The sequence below is a fragment of the Ostrinia furnacalis genome, unplaced genomic scaffold (genome assembly GCF_004193835.3).
Source record: "Ostrinia furnacalis isolate ACB-3 unplaced genomic scaffold, ASM419383v2 OfSCF2912, whole genome shotgun sequence".
In the NCBI taxonomy this organism is placed as follows: Eukaryota; Metazoa; Arthropoda; class Insecta; order Lepidoptera; family Crambidae; genus Ostrinia; species Ostrinia furnacalis.
In genome coordinates this window covers 304743-320824 of record NW_021133151.1, presented here as the reverse complement: position 1 = coordinate 320824, position 16082 = coordinate 304743, and the positions used below count along the sequence as shown (strand labels likewise).

Here is a 16082-nt window from a genome sequence, read left to right as displayed (position 1 = left end):
GCTAATGTGAATGTATGCTATCTACTTACCATATTCACAGCCTCCGGGTATATCGCCTCTGTGATGACGCCGCGCTGCGAGGTGACGTATTCGACCATCTCCAGCAGCGCGGTCCGCTTCACCTCCTTCCATTTGAGGTCGGACAGCGGCTCGTCCGCGAAGACAATAGCTCAGTAATACGAAAGTATATCTACTTACCATATTCACAGCCTCCGGGTATATCGCCTCTGTGATGACGCCGCGCTGCGAGGTGACGTATTCGACCATCTCCAGCAGCGCGGCTCGCTTCACCTCCTTCCATTTGAGGTCGGACAGCGGCTCGTCCGCGAAGTCGAACAGTAGGCAGCACTGGCGCAGCTTCTGTACGAACAACTGCTCACGCTCCGCTGCCGGTGCATCTGTGGATGGGTGTACAAGTTTAATAATGAGCTATGCTCACAATCTGTACTAAACTAATTATGCGAAAGGGGATTATTCCACTTTGTTCGCCTGTGTGATATCACCTAGGTGAAGAGTAGAATTTTTAGTGTCCTCATTTCACCCATGTCATATCATGGAAATGTAATGAAAAATGAAGCTAGGTGAAATGGTTCAGAGTGAAATGAAAACACTAAAAATCCCACTGCTTTGCCACTCCCAACGAAGAGGAATAATCCGCGAAAGGAACTATGTCAGTTTTTTTTGCATCTAATCAGTTAGCTAACTCAATTTTTGAGATAGATTGAAGACTATTGAAACGCAGATAAGGTGTATTGAAAAACCATAGATGTTAATAAACGGACCTTCCTACTCTAGGAGGATACTTAACTAGCAAACATTTCCGTACCCTAACTTGTTGGAATGTACGCAAATATAAATGGCTTGGCGCAAAGAGGGTTGAGTGCTCTTCAGCCTCAGGGATTATAGGACGTATTTTAATGTAGTTTTCTGTCTCTTTATTAGAGATGAAACGGATAGTTGTTTGGCCGGATACCGGATATCCGGCCAGCTGCTAGGCCGGATAGCCGGATATCCGGCGGCCAGATAGTTGGCCCATTGTCTCGTTGCATGTCGTGACGAGTTTAGCGCCGCATAGGTGCTTCGAACGCGATCAGTGGGTCTATTAGTAGACTAGACTAGTCACACTTTTTGAAAATCGAATCCGTCCGAATAGAATGTCAGATTTTGCCACTTGTCTTGGGGGCAGATCAATTCGGCCGATTTCGGTTGCTATCGTGAGTGTGTGATTGAATAGCGAAAATTAAATTAGGTTACTTGTTGCGTAATCTGACTGAACTGCATGCATCATGTCATCAGACCATCAGTGAAAAAAAGATCGCCTTTTTTATTTGGCAATATTTCGTTCGACAATTAACAGATATTTAATAATTTATGTATTCGTCATTACAGTGAATAGCCCAGAAAAAAAACTATTTTTTTGAAAGGCTTTAATATGGCTTTTTTGTAACTTTTTGGACTTTAAATAAAAGCCGTCATTATTATAAGCCATCTTATTGATATTTACCTCAAAGATTAATGTATTTCATTTTATTAATAGGAAATTGTCGTAGTTTTTTAATATCCGGTATCCGGCCGGATAGTGAGTTACTATCCGGTATCCGGCCGGATAGTAAATTTAGGCCGGATATCCGGCCTACCGGATAGTTACCGGATATCCGTTTCATCTCTACTCTTTATATTATAGTATGTTATATTCTTGTAAAGGGGCAAGCCCCGGTTTTTGATATGAACATAAAACTAAATGAGGCAAGGCACTTGAAAAGTTACAAGTGAAAATGGTTTTTGAATAGCTTAGAAAGAAAAACAGTGTATAACCTACATCATTTATGCTTGTTTTATATTTTGAAATAGCTGCGCTATACACCACAGTAAAGCAGATTATGTATGCGACTTTTTAATCGTCATTAAATTGAATATTTGAATATTTTCTATACCGAAATTTACATTGTCTCCAGTTACAGGTTACAGGGCGTATAGACTTATTTATATCTATCGATATCCCTGAACGGCTGACTGAATTTTAGGATATGGACGAGATAATCTCAAGGCAGCAGCATCCAAAAATAGTAAATTAACCGGCGAACTGGCAACACCAGTGTCGACGAAGTTTAATGTGTTCTCCGGCGGAGAGCGGAGAGCGCTAGAAACCTCTCGAGGCCCATACGTAACGGGACTGAGTTGCTAGTTTGATATGCTGGGAATATTACGCGAAGTCTCATACAGACGCGATGTTGTTTGCTTTATGTTGAATACAAAAAATATGATCAGATATATTCTTTAGTGAAATGAAATAAATTAGTCCAAAGAAATGATGCAATTAATCATCATCCAGGTTGGATTGAAAAAATTTGACATTGTGTTATGGTGAATGTATGTATTTATGGGNATGATGAATATTCCCGTTAGCCCCTCGTACTAAGCTAAATATGCTTGTGTCACTAGTGGGCTTACCACAATAGTCGAACGACGGCGGGGTAGGAACCCGCGTTCCTCGGATCACGAGTCGGCCACTCTGACCCCTTCACCATTCGGCTATCGTGACTTAGTGTGATATGAGGCTAAGGAATAGAATGCTGATGCGCAAATGCTTATGAACAAATCCAGTGATCCAGTGGTAGTTTACTTATCATTCAGGACGAGCTAGCATTCAGTGGTTGGATTTTAAGGATTCAATATGAAGACAAGGGAGTTCTAGTGGTAGGAACAAGAGGGGGGAATGTTCCCATTCGAGTAAGCCTAACCAGTGACAGTGTAATCTAAATCTAAATTAAACTTTAATAGTCGCAACGAAATTATTGAGAAGGTTAAAGGAGAAGTTCGAAACTAAGGATCGACTTATTTTTAATGCAATCAACAGAAATGGGTCACCACGTAACTCCGGAGTTCTCGCTACAGTCTAGAATTAGAAGACAATATTCTTCTCTGTCGTTTCGACAGGAATAAGAGAGAACAAACATGGTGTATTTGCTTACCATATTCACAACGTCAGGGTATATCGCTTCCGTGATGACGCCGCGCTGCGAGGTGACGTATTCGACCATCTCCAACAGCGCGGCTCGCTTCACCTCCTTTCATTAATTTGAGGTCGAACAGCGGCTCGTCCGCGAAGTCGAACAGACAATAGCACAGCTAATATGAATGCATGTTTGCTTACCATATTCACAGCCTCCGGGTATATCGCCTCTGTGATGACGCCGCGCTGCGAGGTGACGTATTCGACCATCTCCTGCAGCGCGGCTCGCTTCACCTCCTTCCATTTGAGGTCGGACAGCGGCTCGTCCGCGAAGTAACAGATAAAATAGCTCAGCTAATATAAATGCATGTTTGCTTACCATATTCACAGCCTCCGGGTATATCGCCTCTGTGATGACGCCGCGCTGCGAGGTGACGTATTCGACCATCTCCAGCAGCGCGGCTCGCTTCACCTCCTTCCATTTGAGGTCGGACAGCGGCTCGTCCGCGAAGTCGAACAGTAGGCAGCACTGGCGCAGCTTCTGCACGAACAACTGCTCACGCTCCGCTGCCGGTGCATCTGTGGATGGGTGTACAACTTAAGTAATGAGCTGTGTTCACAATCTGTACTAAACTAATTATGCGAAAGGGGATTATTCCACTTTGTTCGCCTGTGTGATATCACCTAGGTGAAGAGTAGAATTTTTAGTGTCCTCATTTCACCCATGTCATATCATGGAAATGTAATGAAAAATGAAGCTAGGTGAAATGGTTCAGAGTGAAATGAAAACACTAAAAATCCCACTGCTTTCACCCAGGTGAACGAAGAGGAATAATCCGCGAAAGGAACTATGTCAGTTTTTTTTGCATCTAATCAGTTAGCTAACTCAATTTTTGAGATAGATTGAAGACTATTGAAACGCAGATAAGGTGTATTGAAAAACCATTGATGTTAATAAACGGACCTTCCTACTCTAGGAGGATACTTAACTAGCAAACATTTCCGTACCCTAACTTGTTGGAATGTACGCAAATATAAATGGCTTGGCGCAAAGAGGGTTGAGTGCTCTTCAGCCTCAGGGATTATAGGACGTATTTATTTTAATGTAGTTTTCTGTCTCTTTATATTATAGTATGTTATATTCTTGTAAAGGGGCAAGCCCCGGTTTTTGATATGAACATAAAACTAAATGAGGCAAGGCACTTGAAAAGTTACAGGTGAAAATGGTTTTTGAATAGCTTAGAAAGAAAAACAGTGTATAACCTACATCATTTATGCTTGTTTTATATTTTGAAATAGCTGCGCTATACACCACAGTAAAGCAGATTATGTATGCGACTTTTTAATCGTCATTAAATTGAATATTTGAATATTTTCTATACCGAAATTTACATTGTCTCCAGTTACAGGACGTATAGACTTATTTATATCTATCGATATCCCTGAACGGCTGACTGAATTTTAGGATATGGACGAGATAATCTCAAGGCAGCAGCATCCAAAAATAGTAAATTAACCGGCGAACTGGCAAAACCAGAGTCGACGAAGTTTAATGTGTTCTCCGGCGGAGAGCGGAGAGCGCTAGAAACCTCTCGAGGGCCATACGTAACGGGACTGAGTTGCTAGTTTGATATGCTGGTAATATTACGCGAAGTTTCATACAGACGCGGTGTTGTTTGCTTTATGTTGAATACAAAAAATATGATCAGATATATTCTTTAGTGAAATGAAATAAATTAGTCCAAAGAAATGATGCAATTGATCATCATCCAGGTTAGTTTGAAAAAATTTGACATTGTGTTATGGTGAATGTATGTATTTATACATTGACAAAATACTTGCGACGTAGTGAGGCGAAAAAAAGTATTCCATGTAGTGAAGTAATAACGTTGTTTGGTAAGGGTAACTGAACTAAACTCTATTTTCTTTTCCAAAAATACATGTACTTATCCAAAAATATTACCTACGCACTACTAAATAAGTAGATTATGTGGGCTTTTTAAATTGTCTACAAAGAGAAGGTCGGGTGCCGCCAAAACGCTAACTCAACGGACTTGAATTAGTGCTCGAGACTGAGGGCACTGGATCCCCTCAAGTGTGATACGTAAGTTTCATTTTAATACGAAATTATCTTGTATAGAAGCAGTTAGAAATTCGACAGCTATTTTAACTTGATTAATTTAATAAAACACGTTTTAGATTAATGTTTCATTACTTTGACTGCTATTTTATTCTTGCTACTGGATTTACTGAACCGAATATATTTCATCATAAACAACTACGTATGTTATTCCCAAAGCAGTCTCTCTTTGACTGGACGAAACGAAATCAAAGTTGAAAAGCAACTGATAGCACATATTCGTATTTGGAGACGATGCTATAATTTACAAATTGGTGTACCTACCTATTTAGTCCAGTCATTACGTACATTCAAAAAAGAAAATGAATTTGCGCTTCTAATTTTTTAATATGTTGTAGGGGATACCTAGAAAAGCTTAACTTGAGATTGTCGACCAAGCTTTCCTAGGAGCTTTCGCCGCCATGTTGAAAAAAGGGGTAAAATTTGTTTTTCGGCAATAACTCGGCTATCCGATGAGACTCGAAAATTTTTATAGGACACTTTTTGTAGCTTTCTTTGTGCTCTACAATAACGCCCGAACCATTTTTAGCGTATCATGCATCGTTATCGAGATATCGATCGATAAAGTCAAAAATTTTGGACACAAATTATTTCGGAATAATTAAATAATTAACGTCAGATACGTACAACATAACTTCGAAGGAAAGGTTGCAATCATATTCGACGGTTATCCGACTGATATGACACTCGCTGGAACNTAACTTACATAATTTGAATCTAATATAAATCTACTATAAATCCACTATAAATCTTAATAAAAGTATTCATGTGGACGGACAACTAATCCCGCGGTATAAGTTTTGAGCGGTATGATTTGACCAAAGTTTCTTAATTACCTTAAAATAGAATAAAATCTTCGATATTTAAGTTATAACTGATAAGGGCCGATTCGCAACATTGTCAAAACAATTAAAACCGGTTTAAGGGTGAACAATGGATGGACAAGCCGCTTGGCAAGCGGTATCGGTTACTCATTTGCATAGATAACAGTTAATAAGATAATAACTCACACTTTTACCTTTAACAACGGTTTGTTGAAAGTGCAAGTTTTCCCATAATATGTTTGTATATTTTATCAATGATGTTTTTTTTTAAATAAAAATAAATGTACTAGTATGTATTTATCATAATTAAATTTCTGGACAAATAGTAAACGTTGTTTTGCTATCCATACTTGTTTTTGGTATATTTACTTTGGGTTGAGTGAGGAATGCATTTGGGTAGAATAACGAAATTCTGTAATGGGTAGAGCTAGGAATACTAATTTGGGATGAGTGAAGAAATGGGTTGAGTTGTCATGGGTCGAATACGGAATAACCCGTATTTATACATTGACAAAATACTTGCGACGTAGTGAGGCGAAAAAAGTATTCCATGTAGTGAAGTAATAACGTTGTTTGGTAAGGGTAACTGAACTAAACTTTATTTTCTTTTCCAAAAATACATGTATCCAAAAATATTACCTACACACTAATAAATAAGTAGATATTGTGGGATTTTTAAATTCTCTACAAAGAGAAGGTCGGGTGCCGTCAAAATGCTAACTCAACGGACTTGAATTAGTGCTCGAGACTGAGGGCACTGGATCCCCTCAAGTGTAATACGTAAGTTTCATTTTAATACGAAATTATCATGTATAGAAGCAAGTATAGCATTTGTTAGAAATTCGACAACAATTTTAACTTTATGCATTTAACAATACACGTTTTAGATTCATGTTTGATTACTTCGACTGCTATTTTATTCCTACTACTGGATTTACTGAACCGAATATCTTTCATCATAAACAACTACGTAAGTATTCCCAAGGCATAGTCTCTCTTTGACTTGACGAAACGAAATCAAAGTTGAAAGGCAACTGATAGCACATATTCGTATTTGGAGACGATGCTATAATTTACAAATTGGTTTACCTACCTATTCTGTTGCCACTAATAAGCAATAAGTGAAACACTTGAAATAAAAACAAATGCGAACAGCTAGGGACTGGAATTCGCTGCCTGCTGCTGTATTTCCTGAACACTATAATCCGGGCGTTTTCAAGGCGAGAGTGAATAGGCACTTACAGGGCAGATATGTACCATCCTAGACTGCATCTCACTTAACACCAGGTGCGATTGCGGTCAAATACCTGCCTTGGCTAGCATAAAAAAAAAATGAATGTTAAAGTTTTTGGTAAAAATAAGAATGAAGTAACAATTATTTAATAAGTCTGATAAATCAAGATACAGAAGCTGTATGCGCTCAAACTCCTTGGCCACTAAGAAAAAAAAAATATTCCACTATGGATTGTCAATTGTTTTTCATAAAGCATTTTTTGCGCTACAATGTTCACGACATGAAATTTTTATATTACTTTTAGAAGGATGTCTAGCATGATCAATCATAGGAAATCTAATTCAGTTAAGTGATTCGAAATCGAAATAATTATCATGCCTAATTTCTTTCTAGTGTGTATTAGTAACAGTGTTTTGCCCTTCAAATAGAGGTTTGGTGACGCATTCATTGATTATACCTAGTCGAGGTGTATCCGCCATTTTTGTTTACCTCAGTCAAATATTACAAATTCAACGATTCTTCGGGAAAAGTACTAAAGTGAATGTATAAAGATAAGGCGCTATTTATCACCAGGACGTTAAACATATTTTGTTGTTAAGGTGGGTTTTCTACAAAAGCATAAAATGAACGAAGTGCACACAATCCTAGACGATAATGTGAAACTAATAGGAAGGTGTGAAGTGTTTATCAGTATTTGCTCAATACAGGGCGTAAGAAAAAGATTTCAGGTAATATTGTTATGCTTTCAAATTGAAAATAAGACTTCGGGAAAATTTTAATTTTCAGTATCATCAAAGTATTGGCGCCTGATGGAGCGACGATTTAGTTTGATTGAGACTGTCATCACACCGATGATAGTCCTCAACTTATTTTCAGGTAAAATACGTTTATTAGTACCCATTTACGAAGTAGGAAAACAGACAGACAGTTGTTGTGTTATAATGCGAACAGCTAGGGACTGGAATTCGCTGCCTGCTGCTGTCATTCCCGAAGTCTATAATCCGGGCCTTTTCAGGGCGAGAGTGAATAGGCACTTACAGGGCAGATATGTACCATCCTAGACTGCATCCCACATAACATCAGGTGCGATTGTAGTCAAATACCTGCCTTGTTATGCATAAAAAAAATTAAAGTTTCTGTGCAAGATTTCCCATTTGGCATGGCAAAGATTCGTTATGAAGCAATAGAAATGCTGTAAACTAATGTATAGCGAATCAATTATGTAAAACAGACTTGTTATCGCCAATGCAGAAACAACTGGTAATTTCAGTAATTTAGCTATGCAATTTAATTTTCAGTAAATTTCTTGGAAGATCGCTATTGAAATATTAATAAAATAGGTCTGCTCTATATTTCTCCTTTAAACTTTGATGTATTTCAGTTTTTAACAAGTTATATTATTTTCAGTTGTGTATCTTATCCATAACTAATCAGAAAAACTAAAAGGTGAAAAAGGACGAAAGCATGGTCAGTTAATAATGTTATAACTTGTGAGAAGCAAATGTAGAGCGTAGTAAAGAAATTCTTCACTGAAACTCAAATCAGCCACCACAATGCTGACTCTACCAGTAGTTCTTGCAACTCACGAAGGCGAGTGAGCATTACTTGTACTTGCATGTACACGTACACATAACGTGTACATGCACATAACGATAGTGGAATGTCTATTAAAACTTAAAAAAAAACGTACAGTAGCGAGCCACCACAGATGAAGTTCACTCGCCTTCGTGAATTGCAACAACTATACCAGTACGGCTAGCACGAAAAACTTTCGAGTTCGAATCGCCATCAAAATATTTAGTACGAAAACTACAACTGCGCCCTTGTGAACGTTTCGTAAAGTGAACTTAGTATGAGGTTGAGTATCGAGATTTGTCGAATACGCAGTCGATTCGAAGACGAAAGTTGTTCATGCTGGTACTGTACTCATGTTTACCGAATTTAAAGCCGGAAGATGAAAACATGGAGTACACATGGATTGGCCAAATTGATGAGTTACGGCAACCGATAACATGCCGTAAAATCCCTCACCTGTCGACTAACACCCGTGCTGCGATGTAATAAATCATCTTGTTTTGTATTCATACCACGCAACAACATTTCTGCCGTGGAAAATGTTTGGAAAAATATTTTATGCTATGGAAGGTGTTTATTTACAGCAGTCCATTGATTTAGATAGTCATTATTTGGCTGTATTTGAAGAGTGGTGAAGTCTAAACAATAACATGCGAGTGAATGGAAGATCTAAAGGAAATGTAAAACAAATACAAACGTGGTAAACAACCAATCACAAAAAAGGTGAGGCCGGTATTTTTAAATCACTAGCTTTTAAAAATCTAATGCTCTACGTTTCTCGTCGTAATAATAGCAACCATTAACGGTTATTGAGAGAAGTCCTCAACCTAAATATGAATTGCATGCCTAATGCCAATGGGGGAACTACTGCAAGGCGCGAGGACGTCGCATTTGCCTCCCATGGCACACATACGCGGGGCCGACCAGTGGCCGATGGGTCGATATATTTCTGCGGCGTTTTCGCCATTTCACGTCATACTGACTACGGCTAGATAGCCATTCGGCTCGCCAGCGACTCTGTCGCATTGTTTAGGCACCGGCGCTTACTCCAAGGCTGCGAGCAGCGTGGGCGGAGTTAGTCATCGCTCCCAACGTTTGTCGTCTAGCACAATCAAATATTTATCGCCAGTTACACTGAGCATGTAGATCGCCGGCCCGCAACGATTAATCGCACGTTTGACGCCGGTCGGCTAGAAATAGCCCGAGTCGTTCCGCGGGCGGATATCGAAAGGTAGCTAAACAAACGTAGGCGGTTTGTAAACAGAGGTGAAATTTTTATAGGCGGGAGCTGGAAAGCATGCGAGACGCCGACGAACCTTTGAGCAGGGGCAGCTGCACCATTAAACTCTCTTTATCTGTTGGGATCTGTACGGGGCGTTCGGGCGAAGCGGCGGCGGCGGCGGGGAGCGGCGAGCTGCGCGCGTCCGGCGGCGACGGCGCCTTCTGCGGCGGGCCCTGGCCCTCCATGCCGGCGCCGGCGAGCAGCGCGAAGCGGAAAGCTCTGGCGACGTCCGAGACGCTCTCGGATCGCTTCGTGGCCGCTTGGCTAGCGACTAGGTCGAGTCCCGAGTGGAACGAGGGCGACTTGGGGATACCGAGCGGCGAGACGGCGCGGCGCGGTTTGGTCTCAGCGGCGGCGAACATCGCGCGAGAGGGCGCGCGCGCGGCCGGCCCGGCGTGGACCATCGCAGGCGGCGGCCGGCAGCGGCATCCGAGCGGGAGCCCGGCGGCGCCGGGACCGGAGCGACTGCGGGGGCGGCCGGACTGGCACGCGCCGGGCGCAAGACTCGCGCCGCCGCCGCTGCGCGCGCACCCTCGCGCCGCCCGCCCCCGCCCCGCGCATACAACCTCCGCTAGGGCTGCCACGTCATAGCGCCGTCCGCGATTTACATAACCCCTCCGTAACAACAATATAATACGCGCGGCCTACGAACTGAGGATGTTATCAGCGCTTTGCGATGCATATCATCTAGCGCTTGAGTCGATTGAAATCTCGTTGACCACCGTGTGCTGATTTCTCTACATTAAGTAGACATTTCTATTGCCACGACGGGTTCAATATCATATTCGTATCAACTTCACGCACCGTAAACAAGCTATGAGTATCGCGATCGTGAGCAAATATTATGGAACACTGACCGCAATTAATAACGATCAATCAGCTGCCAAGCGATGAGTCCATTATGTATTTCGGTATAATAATTCATTGTGAGTTTGGATAGCTAATAGAGGTGTGTGAGGTTGATAAATGAATCATTAGAGACGTTGACGTCACATTTTAGAGATACCTGCTCCCACGCATACATTTTAAGCTTCTCTACAATAGGTATGTGAACTATGACACGCAAAGTATGCTTTACTGTCTCGACGGGGGCAGACGGTCACATTTCTGAGAAATCAAAAGGCAAATGAGGGTTAAAACTTCAACCGGGCAAGTTTGTTTGGGTGTACGCAAGGGGAATGTAACCCTCGCGACGCGGGCGGGGCGATTCTGTGCCAGACGTGCCATTTCCCCCCACAAGAATCGATCGTTTAATCGACTTCAAATTGTCTGATTCATTTCCTGGACTCGATGTTAGTTCTTGAATGTCACGAATGTGAAATTATGTTAAAAACTTTGACATTAAAGACGCAGTGTGTGGCAGGACAATAATCTTATTTTGTTACGTTAACAATATATCCCGATGATATCTTATCGTGTGGTCATAATGCCGAAATTATCTGATAAGCCATCAAATATTTACCGTGCCCATTCTAGGAAACGCGTGTCTAGTTCCATTACAGCACAACTAAAGTCAGTATCTATACTCTGGCTTTACATCATTGATCATATACACCTCAGTCAATAGAAACAAAATGGCATACTGGCCAGTTATAGAAGCTAAAACTGAAGGTTTTTCTAAAACAGATGAGAAAAACCTGAAGAATCTATAACAATGCCATCGAGTCTTTCAGAATGGCGTCTTTACACCATTACGTATGTGTGAAGACACTACACAAGCCTATTGTTCTCGCTATAGTTATACATCGGAAAACAATTAAACGCAGTATTGAAAACACCTTTTATGTAACAAAGCTAATTTGTTTAGTAGATTAGACGTCCTTCGCGCTATATTCAAATAGTCAATGGTGCGAGTTTTTGTAATGGTGCGGGTGTATTTTTATTCGAACAACAAAGTAACTAATGGAAATAGTCTAATAGGATGGGCGGGGAGAGGAAGGAAAAACTTCTGTTTTCAGACAATGAGATGGGAAGCTAAACAAGTTCGCTGATATTCTTCCTGAAAGGTTTTCCTTGACTTTCATTGACAAAATAATTATGTTAATCGGAACTTATACATTGTTTTCACTTAGCAAAGTATCCATCCGTTTATCTTTCAACTATCAGATTAATTACCAACTGGTAGAGCTTTTGAAAAGGCAGCAGAATATAAACCCTGACTAGGGATTAAGTACACTAACATACGGCCCCAACGGGATTTGAATCCCCAATCACATAGGCTTTATAGTCCACTATGCCAAGCACCAAACCAAGTGGCTCTCAATAATTTACCACCGATATTTAACTAACGTACCAGAACAACGTAAAAGAAGCCTATTTGAAAAACACCTCAAATGAATAAAATATAAAGAAAATCCAACTGAAATCGAAACATCAAGTATTAATCAGGCTCGAAGCAACCTTCGGTAATAAACTTACAAGGACGTTTTTCCAACGCACTTTCCACAAGGCTGTCTCCACAATGTCAAGTAAACACATGTAAATCTTTAACAGGATTAAACTCAAGGCACTGGTGAGTTGTTAAACAGATGTTAGAAGGTTACTGTGACTGGGATTAGTGGACCATTACGGTAATTAGGTAGATTAGCGTTCGGTAGCAGTGACCCGTCCTAATTGAAAGTGTTAATAAGTGCTATGGTGTTTATTAACATATACCACGAGCGTAGGTCGGCAACAGAAATACAAATTACGTGCCATCAGCTGTAATGGGTTTACATGTCAGCCTATGACAATTTGTTAAATCAACTATTATTCAAGTCAAGACCTTTCATGGAGGTTTTTAGAGACATATTTTCCGCCTTAAAGTCGCAATTAGACTTCTGCAGCGGCATTTTTACGATTATTGATGTTGTGCGGTGTTGGAGTGAGTATCTCTTAGAGACTGTACTGTATCCATACCCCTTAGATAAAAAATGACGCATTTCACGTAGAGCACCATTTTTAGAGTACCTGAGCTCTTATAAGTAGAACATCTATCATTGTTTTGGTGAGTGTTAACACTGCTTATTTAAACCTAATTATAAGGGAGGCCTATTTTCAGCAGTGGACGTCTTGAAACGATGATGATGATAATATAATAATTTCGTTTCGCTGTAGTAAAAAGAACGTAAATGTGTCAAAGTATACGCATTTTAGTGGCATTTTGGCAGTTATTAGTGAACTAAGAAGACCCAGTTCACTTTGCATTCACAGTCATTAGCTAGTGGAGCCAAACTTTGGAGCTTGAACCCAACTCTGCTACAGCCACAGTGATATTACTTTGAAACTCGGATTAAGGATCTGGGACAGTGGGAATTTTGATGATATTACCTACCTAGTGATTTGAATGGGTGGTTTTATTTTATTCTTAGAAATTGTGTCAGAAATATCCATATTGCTTTTTTTTAAAGCTTGAAAAGCAACTTGCAACCTAAGCTTGCATGAAAAAGTTAGTTCATCTATCTAGTATATTTTTTTACCAGCAGATTCTCAAGTGTCGATGCGTAAACGTGACGTTTGCGATATTCCACCGCTTCACAATACCTATCAGAGTGTATTGTTACCCTCGATAGCAGGGTGAACGAGTGATTCCAGGTCACAGGGTTGACGCTCATTTAGGCGACCCATTTCGTTAGGGAAACCCAAGCGTAGGTACTAACGATAGCACAACGGGTTATACATTTTAGCCAATACAAAATCGCCTATACATTTTAGCCAATACAAAATCGCCTTTATTAATGAGGGCATTAGAGATCACCACGTATAACTTGACGTGCCGTCATCGGTACCTAAGCAGCAAATACGCTACGTGCAGTACTAAAAGCAAATGCAAATTCGAACCGCACTGCTTACATAATACGTATTTACTTATGCAAAAGAGCATGTGAACTCAGGTGCAAGAAATAGTTTGCTTTTGAATTCCATAATAAAGTTTCAGATCAGATGGTTGGCATATTGCTAGATTATTTTAAACGCATGAAATTATTTGATTATTTATTGAATGCCTATTTTTGCCCACAGCATTTTCGGGCTATATTTCAAAAAGTAATATAATTTGAAAGATCGAATTAATACATTATGTTAACATAAGAAACCGCACGTACACTAGACTATACATATAAAAACAAACAAAACAATGAAACAATACTTATTGTGTTATTAATTAAATCATGTAATGTAAATAACATTATATGTAAGTATGACGTACTTATGTATTTGATTTAACCTGACAGTAACAACCTTTTGTTTATTATTATTACACTTTGTATATTTTCTTTTCTGTTGCATTAAATTATGCAACTACGCATTTTCGTCATAAAATATACGAACATAACTAATCGTAATGTTTGTTTTTACATATAAATATAAAACGGTTTAGTAATTAAATAGTTAGAATTTCTGCAGCTGCATCTAACAAATGTCTTGGATTTGGATTGGATTTACAAAAACAAATAGAATCATAAATGATTGAAACAGGTCTCCAAATAATATTCTTGGGTACAAACAATATAAGCCCAGCTTTTGTTCAATTATTAAGTTAGTAGTAAGTTCTTTACTATGTACGGAAACAAGCATCTAAATTATATTCAGAAACGTATACATTGACCTACTCCCAAAGCATTAAAAGGCATGAGGAGCTCCAACTATGTCATACACGATCAACAAGAGGCTGAGAGCTAAGCAAACTGGCACTCCGTAAGGTGGATGGAACTACCTAGACTTGGGGCAAGACTTACAACGAGAACTCGATCTGTATTCACTTGAGAAATAGGACCACCTTCATTCTTACTGTGGATGTCGTTAAAGACAGTTCTATTCCCAGGGACTACTCAACCATCTCATTGGAAGTTGTAGTGGTGGGAAAGACAGCTTCTGCAACCCGCCGTCCAGCGAACGCAGTGTAGGTCAAATCCTCCACTCCCTCTGGTAAATTGGAGGGTCGGTGCTAAATTTTGACCAGTTATCAATGTCTCCCGCAGGCCGCAGTGCAGCTCTATAATCGAGCATTAAAGTGTCAAGCGAAATGTCGAAAGCTACCTGAGACCGTCGAGATTTTTAAATGAAAAATCATGCTTAATAAAATGTTACTGTCTCAAAAAACAGTATCCCAAAGAACAGAAAACCAACGTGTCTACCAATAGAAATTCATGATCGCCAAATTGTAGTGTTCTAACTAAGACCTTAAGTTGCATTGGAGAACATTTAAGAATTCCGAGACTGTCAATAAATGTACTTATCTGATTCAAGGACCTATGGTAGGGGTGTAATGTCTATTGACTAGCAAGCAGCTGAAAGGCGGCGGAAACGGAACGGAGCACAAAGGGATCTGGAGCGAGCGGACACACGCCACTTTACCGCTCCGCCAGCGTATGGTGGCCCTTAGCGCTCAATTGCTGTTTAATTTAATGCTCATTTGTCATTTGCCCTTATTTTGTGATAGTCGGATCTTGGAAGACTGCGATTATTAGGACTCACAGTATTCCAGTTTGGTTCAGCTTGAACTAAGAGGTCAAGCTTCAAAAGAACAGAAATCAAATTCGAATCCTAACCATGACCAAAATGGTAAAATAACTTGATTTTTAACAATGAAATAGAACACAATAATGCTCAAAAGGTTATGCTATAATTTGGAGAACTACGAAGAGCCTGAACATAAAAATAACAATGTAGGTGGCTTTTGACAAAATAATTGTTATTGAATTTCAGGCAAAAGATATTTCGGTCATTCACACGGTGTAGTTGCCCTTCATTTTTATCTCTATTAATTTCTTTTAGAGCTACAGAAGTTTGTATCATGTATAAACAAGCAGCTCTAATGAAAGACAACAAAGACGGTATTGTCATCCTGGGAAATAAGCACTGACACCGAAAATACGGGTGACGTGACAAAACCATATTAAACTATAAAACCGAAGCTAAATTATTACAATCAGTACAGTAATTACAGGAAATTGCTTCGTAATTAATATAAAGTTCCCTAAGTGTTTTTGTTCGCGTGACACAATCTCACTAGTGGTTCAATTTAGATTAAAATGTAGCATATTTTTTACTTTAACCTGTAAGTTATGGTGTACAGTAACTTTCGGTATGCAAAA

General features: G+C 39.8%; 1 protein-coding gene across 1 annotated transcript; it reads right to left on the bottom strand.

The window, feature by feature from the left end:
* Positions 1–17: 17 nt before the first annotated feature.
* LOC114356779 (uncharacterized) lies at positions 18–10457 on the bottom strand. Its single transcript, XM_028310135.1, has 3 exons — positions 10043–10457; positions 181–398; positions 18–149 (listed from the first exon to the last, which is right to left on the bottom strand). Exons 1-3 carry the CDS (start codon positions 10410–10412, stop codon positions 18–20), a joined length of 720 nt encoding a protein of 239 aa, XP_028165936.1. The 5' UTR covers positions 10413–10457.
* Between the last annotated feature and the right edge of the window lie 5625 nt (positions 10458–16082).

What these genes read in the sequence shown, in the direction of transcription:
- LOC114356779 (XM_028310135.1), bottom strand. Translation starts at nt 10,412, where the DNA reads ATGGTCCACGCCGGGCCGGCCGCGCGCGCGCCCTCTCGCGCGATGTTC. An exon ending in GCAGCTGCCCCTGCTCAAAG is followed by an intron (nt 399 to 10,042) that starts GTTCGTCGGCGT and finishes ACCCATCCACAG; the next exon opens with ATGCACCGGCAGCGGAGCGT. An exon ending in TGGTAAGTAGATATACTTTC is followed by an intron (nt 150 to 180) that starts GTATTACTGAGC and finishes TTCGCGGACGAG; the next exon opens with CCGCTGTCCGACCTCAAATG.